Raw genomic sequence first — 14827 nt, forward strand, 5'->3', positions numbered from 1 at the left:
CCTTCTCTTTTTGTCTTCATTTCTTATCTGGGTTCTTTAGCCAGCTCAGTGTTCTTATGCTAACAATTTCTTTGCTGTAGGAATACTTCTAGAAGGGTCCATTGTGCACATGATAGAAGGGCAGAGGCTGTCGGCTGAAAGGATTGCTGTCATAGTCAGTGCTTTAGACAGATTGGTGAAGGGAGCAGAAAGGTTTGAAAAGGAAGCTGTATGCATGTTGTTCAACATCTTTTTTACCTGAACAGCGCATCTTTCTTGGCTTTTATCTCCTTTATCGCCTTTTGACAGGACACCAGCAGCCAGTTCATTCCTTGATCTCTTATTGTTGAGCCATATATGTGCTAATATACCCGTAGGTTGTGATTGTGTCGAAACCTTTTTGGAAAGTTGAAAGTTGAGAAAATGGTCATTAGTTCACCGGACACTTACCATATACTCTTTTAGCTAATTTATGTTGCAGTTTAGTGAATTGTAGATTCACTAAACTGCAAATCGATTCAAAAACACTTGTCTACTGTAAGCTGCAAAGTCAAGAGTCGTCATCTCTTATGATCTGGTTATTAAAAAAGAGAAAACAACTAATTACATTTTGATGTATTGCTGCTCCCTGATATTACCCATTTCAGCCTCATTATACAGGTTGTCAGAGTCATTAGTGGTTGCCATATCAAGTCTTTCTGTGAGGTCAGAGATGACAGTTCCATTACTTACATCTTTGCTTGCTGTCATAAACGGAGCTTGCCTTACGTCTAAGATGGTCCTTTCAGAAGCCCTTATCATTACATTTATTAAAGGTACATACATATTCCTTTTCGGATGGCTGTTTATTTTGGCAATCTGATAGCTACCTCATTTGAAATAAGCACTAAGCCAAGCTATTGTTGTTAAAATGTAATGAGTCACTGAGTGTGAATGGAATACAATGAAGCACTGCGTGCTGTGAGTGTGGAGAGAAAAGACAGAAGTGGCAATACAAGAACTGAGTATTTCTTACTGTAGATGTAGTTAACGATCAGGCCATGCTGGCTAATGTATCAACATTGCAGAAAGTCTGAGTGTTATGTCATAAAAAGTCACAAAACTTTGTTGAATTTTATTTTTCAACTTTTTTTCTCTCGTGTGCTTTGATCTCAAAATTGCTGAATTAAAAACTGTATCACTTTCAATTTCAGAAATGAAAGTATTATTTAAGATAGCTAAATAAAAATAGGGTAATATTATTTCCTTTCGCTGATACATAAATTCTAATGTTACTAAACTTTATGTTGATAAAATGGTCAGCTGGAATTGAGTCGCTTTAATCGTGTTCTTACGTTATGCAGAATGTGTTCGTTGTGCTGAGCGGAGTAAGCCATGTCTTGATGATCTGCTGCATATGCTGCGTCTAGTTATCTCCCTCCTCGAACACACGGATCGGATAACTACAGACGGTCTACGGGCTGTGCAACTACTTCAATTGTTGCATGGTGATTCCCACTGTCTGGTTAGCCTCCTGCTTCACATACTAAACAGAAGGTATATCACTGAAACTTTTGTTGTTCTAGGCTTGAGGAATCACTGGATACATAAGCATACTAATATTTTGCTTTTTGTGATATGTTTGTTCTGTGATGTACTTGCAGGGCATGCAGTGGTGGCTTAGCAAATGAGCTGTACATTAGTTTCCTAATATCATTACTGAGTGAAGGGATGGACCGTGATACACCTGAGCCTGTTAAATACAGACCAGTCTTAGAGCACATATGCTATGTTTCTCCAAACCCAGAGCAAATAGCCAATGTCATGGAATACCACTATACAAATAAAATGGTGATTGATCCTTCTCTACAGTTAGTATTTATCTGTTGTTCATGATGCCTACTTGAGATGTTGATGGTGTAGTTGTATATCTTCATCAAAGGGTCTGCCATTCTCCATACATCTGCCCACATTTTAGTTGTTCTCTGTGCATTCCACACATGTACAGTGTACAGTTGTTCTCTGTACAACCTAACATCCCACATATCAACAATTATTCTGGTTATTACTGTTTTGGGCACTTGCGACTTGCTTCTTTTTATCTTTCTTGTAAATGTATATTTATCTCCTCAGCAGCTCTAAATCTCCGGTCTTAACAAGCAGCGATTAATTTATATGCTTTTTTTGCTGTCTCGGCCAGTTTCTTCGGAACTCTGTGGAAATATTCAGCTTCATCAATTCATGGAAAGAATATTTTGTCCTTCGCTGACGTTCAGTCTCTCTGACATCAGTTTATCGACTCCATTGATTGAATTATGTTGATTCAGAAGTTTTTCTTTCCACTGATTGTTTAACCTGCTCTTAGCGATTTCTTCTATTCAGCACAAGTTTATGACCCCGTAAATAGCTTATGTTATCCACCTTTCAGGACAAAGAAGGCAGGCTATCAGCTGCTTTATGCTGTATCCTGTTAGGATCTCAAATACTCAGATATTTCTCATCCAACTTCATTGCGGAGCTGATTGTGTCATACTTAATTCATGCTGCAGATATTCAGGGTAAGCTGTATAGCAAGCAGTTGTTTTTTATTCGATGTTGCCTTAAATCACATGTTCCAAATGAAACTGGCTCCTAAATGCAAATTGGCTGGTATAATTGCAGGGGAGGTGCGGCCTGATGCTGCTCAACAGCTCTCAGTTCAAAGCTTTCTCACACCAGCTGTCACTATTAGCCCCGACATACCAGACGCTGTCCGAACTCGGCTAAAAAAGCGACTTGGTAAGTCAGTAGTTGAATAGTGGGATGTGTGCAAAATAACATGATATGTCCATCCGGCAAAAGGGCTCATGATATGAGCAACCAACCTGGAGACCACAATGCAATCTTTTTAGAAATTTCTGTTTGTATACCTAATGATGACCACGGATACAGCAAGTGTTCTTATTACAGCAAGGATTTTAATGAGCTACTTTATTAAAAGCATTACCTTGCTTTCAAATTTCACATACCATTTGTTTTTTCAATGCTAGTGGCCCATTTTCCTGTTTGCCATATTTTTACCGATTTTTATGTGTCATTGTATCATTAACTAATAGCAATAGTTCAGAGCCGATCTACTCACACCTAATAGCCTATAAGTATTTTTCTTCAACTTAGATTGCCTTCATATTATGGGTACTGAGCGCTATCCTCAACAAGTTTCCCCTTAGATCTTGGACTATTTTCTTCATATGACTGATGCTACTATTGCTAGCAATAATATTGCCTCATTTAGGATATTATGTTCCACGTAAGGTGCAGGTGTGCAAGGCTAGCTTGTAAGATGCACTCACAATACAAGCTGCAACAATTCAGCTGGGAAGATGGAAATTGTATATCAGCAGTATGTTTAACCTCACGCATATTTGAAAGGAATGTGAACTGAAATAAATGCTCAGTAGTTTCCTTGGTTTTGGCTTGAAATGAATAGTCAGTGTGAGCTCTTAGCTTTATAGTCTGTAGTTATGTCATTGGCTAAAATATTCCAACAACTTTTGTATAAATGAGGGCACAGATTACCTTAATTCATGGGTTGTAATACTAAACATAGCACTAATATTTGGCAATAACTTTCCTGACCTCACCAAAGAGTTTGTAACAAAGCGAAACGATACAACTTCTAGTAAGGCAAAGTTACTGTGCCCTCCCCCATCGAATGCTTTATTAAGTCCTAAGTACAGTGAACCCCGGGTTACGACGTCCCCGGTTTACGGTTTTTTCGCCTTCTTTGAACACAAGGTCTTTTTCATCCCCTCGTTATGGCATTTCATTTGCCATATATCAACAAAAATGTTATCAAAATTTAGCGGTTGGTATGCTGAATACGTCGGAATCATGAAGATGCCGATATGATATTCTGCCGAAATCCCTCCCACAATGCCTGAAAGAGATACGATGCTCGCTCTCTCAGCATTCTTCGTGTTTTGTAAATGCTTGATAATCCGTGAGTGAAAGGAAAATTATTGAAAAGTGAGCAAAAGTGAAAATCTCTTGTGCATTTTAGCGTTTAATATATTTACTATAAATTTAATTCATTGCACTTACATAGCTAGATAATTACATATAATATAACTTTAATTCACTGTATGTTGGAAATTCCGATACTTAAAGAAATGTAAACATTGATCAATTCATTCAGTTATCTTAGAAAAAAGTCCATAACTAAACGCTTCTAATTCTTTGCTTGAGAACACCTTTAATTGTGAATGTAAAACAATTGAAGGAGCGTGAACAATTTTTTAGATATGAATACCAACAAGGAACGATATGGACAGGCCATTTTGTTGACAAGAAATTTTGAATGGAGCTGTGAAGATTGCCAAATTGGTTAAACAGCAGAGCGAAGTCAATGGAAGTATGGATCAGCATAATGGTCTGTAATATTTATAGGAAAGCATTTTATAACACATATAAATGGTTAACCATTAATTGGAATATAAAAGTGCATTTAGTGAAAACCATCACTCCTTGAGAACACACCCATGTCTACAGTTCTTGTAAAAATGTGAAAGGTTGCAATGTTGCAAATAGTAATTAAAAAATAAACAACCGGGCATAGAAAGTAGAACAGTCATGGAAACGAAATTGACTAACTACTATAATGAGTGTCAGTTAGTCTGTAAATACGCTGAGATGGCACAAGAAAAGAAGCTGACTCCCACAGCAAGGAGTGAAGGCAGTCATCCACTGCGGGTAGCTTAGTATCGCATACTATGACGCAACTTGTCTATGAGGCTGCACAGCTTCAGTGCAGGACCAACCTTCATTTCCATGTACTTTATTGCAATGTCACTTGTCATGAGTAGGAAAGCCCGGCCATCAATTTCCTGGTATAAGCATATATGTACATGAGAACGGTGAAACTATATGTCTATTTAGAGGCATTAAAGCTAGCAGCAACATAGACATATGTACTTACATGAGATTGTATGAGATGGGCATGCTTTGAGAGAGACGGATCTTCGGCTCGGATGAACTCGATCACCTCCTGTGATGTCCAATCTAAAGGGTTGGCAGGTACAGCTGTCTCGGCATTTAGTTGTTGGGAGATACCAGCCAATGATTCTGTACATGTAGAAAAGGAATAAGCATTAGACCAAGCTAGACACGACTTTGGCAAACTTGTGCATCAGAAATCACCTCAGATCTTCTTCAATTATGTACTGCAAATAACTTGAGTGAATAGATGGGTAACTAACAACGCTACCTAGCTGTGGACTGTAAGGTGGGGGTGGACTGAGTGGATTGTGTTCCCGCAATGATGTCGCCTGTTTTCTACGACCTCGTGTTGGTACGCTAAGGGTTCGCCTAAGACCTCTTCCTCTTTTGCTTGGAATACTGAGACTGTTAACTGTAGACTGAGCCCTTTTCAGGGTTTGAGAGGAACCTGTTAAAAATCAAGAAAGATTCGATAAAATAAATAATCGCTACGATACAATATGCATGCCTGCTGAAAGTCAACCAGTTTAAAAGTCTAATACAAATGTGATTAAGTTTAGACAGCTTTCACACTGTGACTAATTTTCTCACGAATCTGTTTCAATGCAACAAAAAAGCCACAATGTAGTTGGAACAAAGACATCTCATGTGCAGAGTCTTAATACTAAAGAACTTGGTGGTAGCATCTGTTACAGGTAGTAGAGGCTCTAGAACATCCTTTATACACTATTCCTTCTTAGACACTGAAGCTCACCAATCAATAAAACATGAGCATATTGTAGAGTTTGAAGGAGCATGAAATGACAATTAACCATTTCTGGTTAAACTAAACAATCAAAAAGGTAGACCATAAAGAGAATAAAATTTGTGGTGGTGATGATTAGAACATAACTATAGCACATGTAGTGATGTTAAACAAGACTAATAATTACCTCTCCACTGGGAGCATTTATGGCAGACCTGGTGTAATGGTTGTAGTGTGACAAGATTAACACAACTCTCAATACTTTGTAGAAAGTTGGCAATGTAATCACTAAATCCCTCGACTGTGGTAATGGCTGGAATGGTGCAGATCATCGTGTTGCCACCTCCACTCGCTTTAAAACAAAATTCGTGTTAACACTTCTTTCAACTGAAGCGTAAGAAACTTGGATTAATTGAAATACTTGCGTATAAAATAAATAAATAAACGCATTTTATGTTGAGCCACCGTCATCTTATCTCAGCTGTTTGCAAGAAGTTCATTGTTAGTATTTCTCTTTGTGCAAATTTAACAATTACATCCTGATATAAGTGAATACTTGCTTGCAACATGATAATATAACCTTCATGTCAAGGCATACCTGTGATAATTATATCACTTGGAGCCGTTACTAGACTATTGAAGACTTGCAGCGGGTTTATTGCGCCATCGACCAGAGCTTGTACAACCTTTTTTAGTATCTTTGGAGTCGGTGCAGGTCCATAGTGTAGCGGGAGTCTAATAATGCTAGTTTGGTTGAGCAAAGGTCCAGAACAGCATGTCTGGTTTATATAAGCTGTGACTATAACAGAAAATTTGCTCATTACTTAATAGCCTCGGACAAATATCAGCAATTTGTAGAAACTTTCATAAAACATTCGATAGACGATAACAAATGATTCTGTAATTGAAAATATCATGTGATGGAAACTATATTTGCTAAGCCTCGATACAATGCAGTTTACCTGTAGCACCAGAGCTTATGGGGGTTAATACTGTGGAAGGGGAAGAGGGACGGAGAGCAACAACCTTTGAGACAGCAGGACTGTTTCGTCTACTGCCACTAGAACGAGCACTTCCTGGTGATGGGATACCCATACTTTGTGACTGAGTCTCGACATGGATAGCCACATTAGGAGAGACGCTTTGTGACTTGCTTGAACCAGAGCCGCGTACTCGTGCCAGGTTTCCTAAGGAGTGGACACGTGTACTTATTATATACGAAGCAAAAAAGCAGCTCGGCCGAATCAAACTACAATGTATATACTGTAGTTTAGTGTTGTACCTTTAGTACCGGGTGGCTGGAGAATATGATTGGTGAGAGTGCACCAGCCGACAGGAAAGATGTCTCGTGAGTCGTACCGGCACCAATAATCGAAAGCTCCTCTCCAGCCATCAAACTGGATGTATATTTTGTCTCCCTTCACCTCCCCTGGTTAAACAATTGAACGAGCTAGTTAGAACCACCACATCTCAGTTTGACTTGGCAACACACGCTCGGCAAATATTGGAAATGAATTAGCAAACAGTTATCACCAACCTAAAGTACTAATAACTTTGTGCAAAACATCAATGATGGAATTCGAAAGCTTTCAAAATAGGCATATTTTTACCAATCTCCTTTTTCCAATAAGTGAATTTATTCAGATATAAATACAAGACGCTTTTAATGATTTACAATGTCACACAGTTGGATTTGTTAAAAACTCCAGCGAGAACAAATACTGCGACGTCAATATTTTTACCAACATAACGTTTTAAAAAATAAAAGGTGAACTGCGATAGCTCACCAAAAACTATCTAGCAATCAACTTAAGATTTCCTCAATACATTTCTTGAGCAACACAGTTTTCACTGTTAAAACAATGAAAACTAATAAATATTAGTTTTTATAGTTCAATAAATTTTCCGGTCAGCATTTATTGACCAGAAAGGTTTCCAATCATTCCGTAAAAGCACCATAATCGGATGAAAAAACATTTATCATTACAGAACACACCTACAAGGGAATACACTTTTGACTTTTACCTTTAAAATGTACATGTACGGTTAACGGCAAGCTGGTCAATAGTATTTTCGCAAGCTCTGAATAAGTATGGGCAAAATTATTCCATAGTATGACAAGGACAATGTAGCTAGTGGTTGTCTGAAGACCTGGATATTTCGAGCTCAAATCCAGCGTAAAGCGGATTTTTCGTTCCTAAAACTTTAACGCTCTGAGACACACAAACACTGAGATATATATAAATCTCAGTGTTTGTGTCATTCGCGTGTCTCAGAGCATTAAAGTTTTAGGAACTTTATATCTTCTATATATATATATATATATATATTTCTCAAAGTATGTGGATCTGTGTCATTTCGGCTATAACTATAGCGCACGCTGATTATTTTACCAATGCGGCCACGCATTACGATGCCCCTGTTAAGAAGTATTTTTCGTAATGGTGTGTAGGTAGAAGTGGTGAGAGACGGATGGTGTGTAGGTCGAAGTGGTGAGAGATGGAGAGAGACAGATGATGTGTAGGTAGAAGTGGTGAGAGGACGGATGGTGTGTAGGTGGAAGTGGTGAGAGATGGATGGTGTGTGGGTAGAAGTGGTGAGAGATGGATGGTGTGTAGGTAGAACTGGTGAGAGACGGATGGTGTATAGGTAGAAGTAGTGAGAGACAGATGGTGGGTAGGTAGAAATGGTGGCAGAAATACAGAGCCAGCCTTATTTAGACGGCAAACTTTATAAATTAACATAATTTATTCGCATATATTTTTGTTTTTATATTTGTTATTTTTTAAATATTGTTTTTAATTGGCATGGTCAGCCTATCCACTTTCGATGGTTTCTGGCTTTATTTCGTCGAATCACTTTCATTTTCAAAAATTTCTTTATGTAGGCTAAAGCCATAGATAGTTGTTTATGCTTTTCTACTAGTTTAGTTTAGGAAAAGCAGGAGCTCTCTTCCTTTTTCCACAACTACTATCATTCACACTAGTCTTTTTAGGATCCAGGATTTTAAAACCAAAAATGGAAGGTATGAAGCATTGTGTGATAGTATTAGAACAACATAAAACCCAACTATGTGAAGAGCTACATGCATATGAACTTTAGAAACTTAAGATGTTTTATGTTAAAAATTACTTCGTATTACGAGACAAACCTTGTCTCAAATTCTACGTTTAGTGTTTGCATCAACAAGTGCTTGTCAGACAAGGATTGGCTGTAATCACAAAAACATACGTACTGTAGCAACATACGTACCGTAGCAACATACGTACCGTAGCAACATACGTACCGTAGCAACATACGTACCGTAGCAACATACGTACCGTAGCAACATACGTACCGTAGCAACATACGTACCGTAGCAACATACGTACCGTAGCAACATACGTACCGTAGCAACATACCTACCGTAGCAACATTACCTACCGTAGCAACATTACCTACCGTAGCAACATACCTACCGTAGCAACATACCTACCGTAGCAACATACCTACCGTAGCAACATACCTACCGTAGCAACATACCTACCGTAGCAACATACCTACCGTAGCAACATACCTACCGTAGCAACATACCTACCGTAGCAACATACCTACCGTAGCAACATACCTACCTTAGCAACATACCTACCGTAGCAACATACCTACCGTAGCAACATACCTACCGTAGCAACATACCTACCGTAGCAACATACCTACCGTAGCAACATACCTACCGTAGCAACATACCTACCGTAGCAACATACCTACCGTAGCAACATACCTACCGTAGCAACATACCTACCGTAGCAACATACCTACCGTAGCAACATACCTACCGTAGCAACATACCTACCGTAGCAACATACCTACCGTAGCAACATACCTACCGTAGCAACATACCTACCGTAGCAACATACCTACCGTAGCAACATACCTACCGTAGCAACATACCTACCGTAGCAACATACCTACCGTAGCAACATACCTACCGTAGCAACATACCTACCGTAGCAACATACCTACCGTAGCAACATACCTACCGTAGCAACATACCTACCGTAGCAACATACCTACCGTAGCAACATACCTACTGTAGCAGGTCCAATCAGCTGAGGATTCTTTCTATCGATGGCTTCAAGTTTCATACCAACTTCAAACATGTTTCTCTCAGGCGACGGAGGAACTGGTTTAAAACATGACTTAGGGGCCATCAAGTGCTTCGATTCTTGTAGTAATTTGCTCAAAAATGCTGGGTAATACGACGCATTCTTAGCAAAACCTAAAAAATCAAAGTGAACAAACATGTGCAGATGGAAGTGCAGAGTTGATAGAGCCTTAATGGCAGTGCACCTCATTATTTGAGATGATGTATAATACAGTAGGTGCCCCTACAACGTAAATAATTTATTCCAGGAATGTTTACATTATGGGGATTTTACATTACAAGGACAGTAAAATACATGTAAATTGCCTAATCCGTTCCAAGATCTTTCCAAACTCACCCCTTTGGTCATACAAAAATAAAAAACTTGACTCAACGTTTTTAAATTGTGGGCTGTACCGTAACTGCGGTATATTGTCTTGCATCGAAAACTTTTCGCCGTTTTCTGATACATCTCACTGGTTCAATAGATCATGACTGCGGTAATTTTACAATAATTAATGGGGACGCACATCTTCGACGTTCATTTACAAAGATTTGCTTAGTTTTTTTTCTAAACAGCAAGGTCTATTCTGCAAAGTAAAGCTAATAACAAATATTTCATACATCTACATCGAAGCAAAATAATTTTCCTGTACAAAGTGGTACTACCTGTTTGTCATCTATCTGTATCTAGGGGGGTTAAGGTTCAAAAAAAGATAACTTTCGATGCTACTCCAAATCGTGACATTCAGATTAGTGGCCCGACGCTGTAACACCCGCACCAATCAATCACCTTTATGTATGAGCGATTGCGGAGCTACTTATTTTCTGTTTTGTCGACACATCTGACGATCTATCGCGAGGAAATAAAATTCCATGGAAGTTCTATATATAGTAGATATAACGCTATATGCACGTCGTTTTGTTTTCTCGCAAGTGCACTGAGATAGAGTAACATTCAACTTGAATTTGAGAACTCGCCTGACAGGACGCTTTACGTTATATGGAAATTTACATTATAGGAAGTATACGTTATAGTTGGTTATACGTCTACTGTAGTTTGTAATGTAAACTGGGCATAGCAACTAGTAGAAAATGCCTTTGAAATAAATACATCTTTTTAAAAGACACTATACTTATTCATAGTAAAACTAGCAATATGAGCTAGAGAGTAACCTGTCAGAAGAGAGCAATATATAAGTAGCTACCTAACGGTGGCTGAAGTTGCTCCCCTTGCTCTTCACACCACCCGTAAGGGTGAATATCTTCGGAATCAACCAGACTCCAGAAATCATTTCTGTTGTCACTACCATCCAGTCTTAGACATAGTCGTGGCCCTGCGAATATTACAGATGGCAAACCATGTATTTGACAGCATCACAAGCAGCTCGTAATAAACTTGAAAATGAACTAGAAATAGTTTTTCACCTACCATAAGCGTATATGACTGAGGCAATGCAAATAGATGTAGAGTTGCGAGGATCCCTAGCTTCGAGCTTCATGTCAGGCTTGAACTCATTGGAAAGCAGTTCAACTGTCTACAGGGTAAGAGCAATCAACTTTCTACAGCGCTAAAATCTTATCAACACAAATCTGCCATGATTGCATCAAATACTACAAAATATCCCGACAGGTTAATCCAAATCCTGTTTCATTTCCTTGACAATTGCGTATGCTGTACCTGCTTAAAACAAGACTTTGGGGCAGCAACCAGCTCACTGCTATTTGCAGAATCCTCCACATGTCCTAAAAATAAAAAAGTTCCGTTACTGCATGTTTGGGTTCACCAGCATGAATAGATTAAAAACTTTGGCGAGCATTGTTGAAATTAAACAAAACAAACAGGCAAACCTATAATAACCAGATCTTTAGCTTTCAAACCAATCATAAAATTAATTTAACCGGCTCTAAGAATAAACCAACACATGTACTATAATACAAATTAGTATTTAGTTGGGACAACAGTATTTTAATGACGCTTTTAGCAACTAACATCGTTTCCATGTGCAGACAACTCTTTTGATGAGTTCATAAGATTTGTACTAGACATTTTCTGTCACTGCAGCTGTGCTCCTACTGCAAATTGCCCACTGTGATTTACTGCGCATCTACTTCCATGACACATTATATAAAACCCAACAGTTCAAGCTCTGTGAATAAGAGTTCTTTAAAACATGAAACTAATTGTTTACTGCAACTGCACATTAGTCTGAATGTGGTAATGTGGATCAATTGGCACTGCTGACTCTCCAATCATCTGTACTGCATTGCACAAAATTTCCAGATGCTACGTTCAGCAAGCTCATGAACTTATGCTCTGTCCCATATCATTTCAGAATAGGGAGTAAGAAATTATCCCCATTCCAATCTATGAAATTGGGGTCTTTGTATTGTATTTTCAGTAACATTACATGCATTAAAAACCTAGTAGATTGTCACTTTCAACCATATACAACATGCTAATTGTGGTCATTTGTTAGCCCAGTCATACTCAAGTTGCAACCAAGTCAACTCAATGCTAAATTTGTAATGTGCTATGTATGTATAATGTAATGCAGAAGTTTCTACTGCTTTTAGCACTGCAATAAGTGCACTAGCAGCACTCCCACTGAATACAGAACTGCACACTGCAATAGGCAATACTGTCATAGCACCAATACTACTCACTGTGCATTAGGAAATAGTTGTACCGCATATACATTTTTAAATATTTGAAGTGTCATGGATCAAATGTAGACATCCATGACAACATGACAATTCCATGACATGAAAAATATACTGCATACTGCGCAGCAGTAACAGCACATAATGCAACTATACTGCATGGCTGAGACATGTTTTTTACTGCTGCTACTGCACTGCTAATGAAACTACGTAGATATCTAGCAACTGCAATGCACTTTACGTTAAGGCATCAGTGTGTGCGTATTAACACACAAGTATGAAGTTTTTATAAAGGTCACACCCCTGCCTTGTACTCGAACAATCTATATTTGCAAATGGATGACAACTTCAAGTTGTCTACATAAAAACTACCAAAAGAATTTTGAGCCAAATATAGATTAGCCCTGGTACGCTAGCTGGACCATCTAGGTACGTTCGATGATTTTACACATTGCCTAACTAAGCACAACAGCCTTCAATACATGTACTCATAAAAATGGTACTAAGTAAGCGCTACATTTTTGCTGCCCCAGCAACTTTTAGTTCTAGTTTTACCTTAATCTCGAAGACTTTTTTCTGTGTAATCAGTAACATTGGCACAAGCGATATCGCCAAAAAAAGGCCACAAAACAGACTCTGATAAGTGAAAAAATTGAAGAGCAAAACATGAGTAATGTTTTAAAAATACAATTTAACAAAGATAAGGAAATGGAACATACTGATGTTTAACTATTATCCCGTCTTCTAAAGTGCCAGTAAGATACATAAACACTGCTTAACACATGAGTATATACCTTGACCAAATTCTATAGCAAAAGTCTATTTTTTTACCATGGATGCTGCCACCTTTTTCCAACACCCACTGTTTTGCTAATGATTATTGTGTCAACCTAACCATATTGACATTATAACAATAACTCACACGTTTCAAATGTAATTGAGAATAAAAGCTTTGGCAATTTCATGCACCACTCGACTAGAAAAGTAGAAAGCTATAGTAGAACATGACAGCGATTGAGTTGTGTCAGCTGTTCGAACGTAAACTTGGATGCTTCGATTCTTGTGCATCATAGACCTCGTATACTGGCAAACAATCCATCAATGTAGAACGATAGACCAATTACACGTGCCGATTTTGTTAAATAAATGATGACTAAAAACTTAGTTTTAATATTGACCTACAGAGCGTCCTATTATCTACTGTTACAACTGACATAACATTAAGATATAAAGCTGGTAAAATCAACCAACAAATCACTGAAATGAAAATGTTACTAATACATTTAGCAAATATAACAGATATATAAAAACCGTAATCCATTATACATCATTACTACCTTTATTAGACGTATTTGCAGCTTGCTGCACCGTCTCACTCTTTGCGGAAACGGTAGATTTGGCCATTGTCAACTATGACATTGCACGATATGTTGCATGTACACGCGCCCTTTAACCACGGAATCAACCACTCACATGCCCTTTGATGCCACTACATTTGTTGCCTTAATGACTAGCAAAACCACTTTCAAACGCGGTAACTCTTATAATGGGTACATAGTTTTCGGAAAGCTAAAAAAAGTTAGTTTATCGGTTGATTTACTCCGTCGTAATATAAAGTCGGAATGCTGATGTATTACACGGCGCAGTAGTTTACTAATATTAAAATTTTTTATGCAAACGTTTGTACTGTAAGGGAAATACAGTACAGAACCTGAGTTTGAGATTATAGAAGTTTACACAATGGCGTCAAACTGGTTAACCTAGGCGGCGAAAATGCCACACCTCCAATTGATTACATATTACTAAGACACTAACTTTCACCTCTCAAAAACCCACTTCAAAATGTAGCTACGGTTACTTAACTACAACAATTCTACTTCTCCATTCTTTATTTTGTTGTTGATTCTCATATATTAGAAGTTTTATTTTCCTAAACGTTTAAAAAAAATTTCCAAAACTATATCAAATAATTGGTAAAAGTCGTTTGTTGAATAATAATTAATTTTTTAGTGATTATTAGAATTTAAACTTCTTTGTCAGTTTAAACTAATATAAACGTCCTCCAGTCATTGTTTATTTTTTAGCACTGGTTTTAAGCTTAAAAAAAGTGTAAAAGAAATTCAGCTCAAGGCAAGTGTATGCAAATTTTCTGAACGTACGCTGTCACCGAAAGTGAAGCTTTATACAAACGATGTTCACACGAATGTCTTTACTTTTCTATGTTCTACTCAGTACAGAACTACAGATAGCGTGAGATCCACAGTATAAGAACGCATTCTTACTAAAACAAAGCTAAATAATCGCAAAACAAAATACATAACTTACAACTAGTCGATAACTAACAAATATGAAATGCTCTG

General features: G+C 37.9%; 2 protein-coding genes across 3 annotated transcripts in view; one reads left to right on the plus strand and one right to left on the minus strand.

Annotated features, from left to right (window-relative positions):
• LOC137390830 (testis-expressed protein 10 homolog) overlaps positions 1–4367 on the plus strand; it is an 18121-nt gene extending 13754 nt beyond the window's left edge. The window contains exons 11-17 of the mRNA XM_068077146.1: positions 81–192; positions 640–794; positions 1323–1515; positions 1623–1809; positions 2387–2516; positions 2620–2736; positions 4240–4367. Of these exons, the coding sequence (XP_067933247.1) occupies positions 81–192; positions 640–794; positions 1323–1515; positions 1623–1809; positions 2387–2516; positions 2620–2736; positions 4240–4328 (983 nt within the window). The 3' untranslated portion in view covers positions 4329–4367. The remainder of the gene's footprint in view (positions 1–80; positions 193–639; positions 795–1322; positions 1516–1622; positions 1810–2386; positions 2517–2619; positions 2737–4239) is intronic.
• LOC137392190 (polycomb protein SCMH1-like) lies at positions 4365–14732 on the minus strand. Of its 2 annotated transcripts, none has more exons than XM_068078833.1 (12): positions 14627–14732; positions 11485–11549; positions 11236–11341; positions 11012–11140; positions 9747–9938; positions 6963–7109; positions 6643–6867; positions 6279–6479; positions 5868–6032; positions 5204–5383; positions 4916–5061; positions 4365–4823 (listed from the first exon to the last, which is right to left on the minus strand). In XM_068078833.1, exons 3-12 carry the CDS (start codon positions 11303–11305, stop codon positions 4695–4697), a joined length of 1584 nt encoding a protein of 527 aa, XP_067934934.1. In that variant the 5' UTR covers positions 11306–11341; positions 11485–11549; positions 14627–14732; the 3' UTR covers positions 4365–4694. The 2 variants fall into 2 exon arrangements, with proteins under 2 accessions (XP_067934934.1, XP_067934933.1); XM_068078832.1 differs by lacking the exon at positions 14627–14732 and adding an exon at positions 13805–14025.
• Positions 14733–14827: the final 95 nt, after the last annotated feature.

The sequence above is a fragment of the Watersipora subatra genome, chromosome 3 (assembly GCF_963576615.1).
Source record: "Watersipora subatra chromosome 3, tzWatSuba1.1, whole genome shotgun sequence".
NCBI classification, from domain to species: Eukaryota; Metazoa; Bryozoa; class Gymnolaemata; order Cheilostomatida; family Watersiporidae; genus Watersipora; species Watersipora subatra.

Excerpts from the sequence above, each read along its gene's own strand:
- LOC137392190 (XM_068078832.1), bottom strand. The coding sequence starts at position 13,871 with ATGGCCAAATCTACCGTTTCCGCAAAGAGTGAGACGGTGCAGCAAGCT. Across the intron at positions 11,550-13,804 it reads TGCAAATACGTCTAATAAAG|GACATGTGGAGGATTCTGCA; the intron begins GTAGTAATGATG and ends TTTTATTTTTAG. Across the intron at positions 11,342-11,484 it reads CAAAGTCTTGTTTTAAGCAG|ACAGTTGAACTGCTTTCCAA; the intron begins GTACAGCATACG and ends CTTACCCTGTAG.